Genomic DNA, 1,482 nt, shown 5'->3' with positions numbered 1-1,482 from the left:
AACGGTGGAAGGTATACCAAAATTACTCACCCAGTGCTGCAAAAATGAAAAAGCAACCGTTTCAGCTGAAGTATCCGAAATGGGTACAGCTACCGGCCAACGGGTAAAACGATCAATCATGGTAAGGATATGAGTGAAACCGTTTGATGGGGAAAGCGAGCCAACAATGTCGAGATGGACGTGTGTGAATTGAGCATTAGGAACGGCAAATGAACCGATAGGTGAGTTTGTATGCCGAGTTACTTTACTGCGTTGACGGGCGATGCACTGTTTGGCCCAGGATGTCAGGTCCTTATTCATGAAGGGCCATGCAAAGCGTGCACTAATCAACTTCCTGGTTGCCCTGATTCCCGGATGAGAAAATCCATGAAAATGGTCGGAAACAGCCCGTCGAAAGGCTTCGGGGACGATTGGGGGTAAGGGAATTGAAGAGACTTGAAGTGAAGGGAAAGATAGAATCGGCAAAAAATTAGGACTACTGTTTTGAAGGTTAGCCGGCTTGGCTAGGTCCAGCTGCGTGGAAGGGTGAAGAGCGTTGATGTCAGGACGGGATAGAGCATCTGTGACGACATTGTCCGAACCTGGAGTGTACCGAATATCCGTAGTGAACTGCGAAATATAGTCGAGATGGCTTATCTCGCGTGGTGAACATCGATCAGGTTTGGCGTTGAAGGCATAGGTGAGTGGCTTATGGTCGGTTTGAATGGTAAAATATCTACCCTTTAACAAGTACCGGAAATTGCGAATAGCAAGGCAAATCGCAAGTAATTCACGACCAAAAGTACTGTAACGCGTTTGGGCAGCCTGCATCTTCTGCGGGAAAAACGCTAGTAGTTGAGATGTGTTGTTAACAACTTGATGAAGTACGACAGCGTTCGAAGCATCAGTTTTCAAAATCAGCTTTGTGCTTTCGTGAGTATCGAGGAAAGATAACTTTGTGGCCTGAGCAATGGCGTGCTTGGCTCTTTCGAAAGCGGTAATGGCGGCGGGGAACAAAGTGACATATTTTTCTTTGGAGCCAGGTAAGTTGGTCAGTGGCTTCAAAATAGCTGCACAGTGAGGGATGGACCGCCGGTAGTAGTTGAACGACGAAGTTTGGTGAGAGTCGCGGGTATGGGAAATGACTCTAGGGCCAAAATGCGATCGGGTAATGGTGAAATACCTGTGGCGTCAATGTGATGGCCAAGAAAATCCAGGCTAGTAACACCGAATAAGCATTTGTCAATGTTCAAACGTATGTTGTAAGTGGAAAAACGTTCAAACACTGCTCTGAGATGAGCTGCATTTTCAGTTGAGGAGGTGCTAGCGACTAAAACATCGTCAAGGTATGCATAAACAAACGGTAAGCCACGTAAAGCCTTGTCCATGAAACGTTGAAACGTTTGGGCTGCATTTCGAAGACCAAAGGGCATACGCGTGGATAATAATGTTTATTCCGCAACTTGTGGGTGGGATACCTTCGGGCGTTATCGTGTTTACAGT

General features: G+C 46.6%; 1 protein-coding gene across 1 annotated transcript in view; it reads right to left on the bottom strand.

The window, feature by feature from the left end:
• T265_08678 (hypothetical protein) overlaps positions 1 to 1,482 on the bottom strand; it is a gene marked incomplete at both ends in the record, with an annotated part of 28,491 nt that overhangs the window by 12,736 nt on the left and 14,273 nt on the right. The window contains one exon of the mRNA XM_009174549.1: positions 31 to 1,038. Coding sequence (XP_009172813.1) covers positions 31 to 1,038 — 1,008 coding nt within the window. The remainder of the gene's footprint in view (positions 1 to 30; positions 1,039 to 1,482) is intronic.

The sequence above is a fragment of the Opisthorchis viverrini genome (genome assembly GCF_000715545.1).
Source record: "Opisthorchis viverrini unplaced genomic scaffold opera_v5_235, whole genome shotgun sequence".
Lineage (NCBI taxonomy): Eukaryota > Metazoa > Platyhelminthes > Trematoda > Opisthorchiida > Opisthorchiidae > Opisthorchis > Opisthorchis viverrini.
Note: the sequence above shows the minus strand (reverse complement) of the source record. Positions and strands in the feature narration are given on the sequence as shown.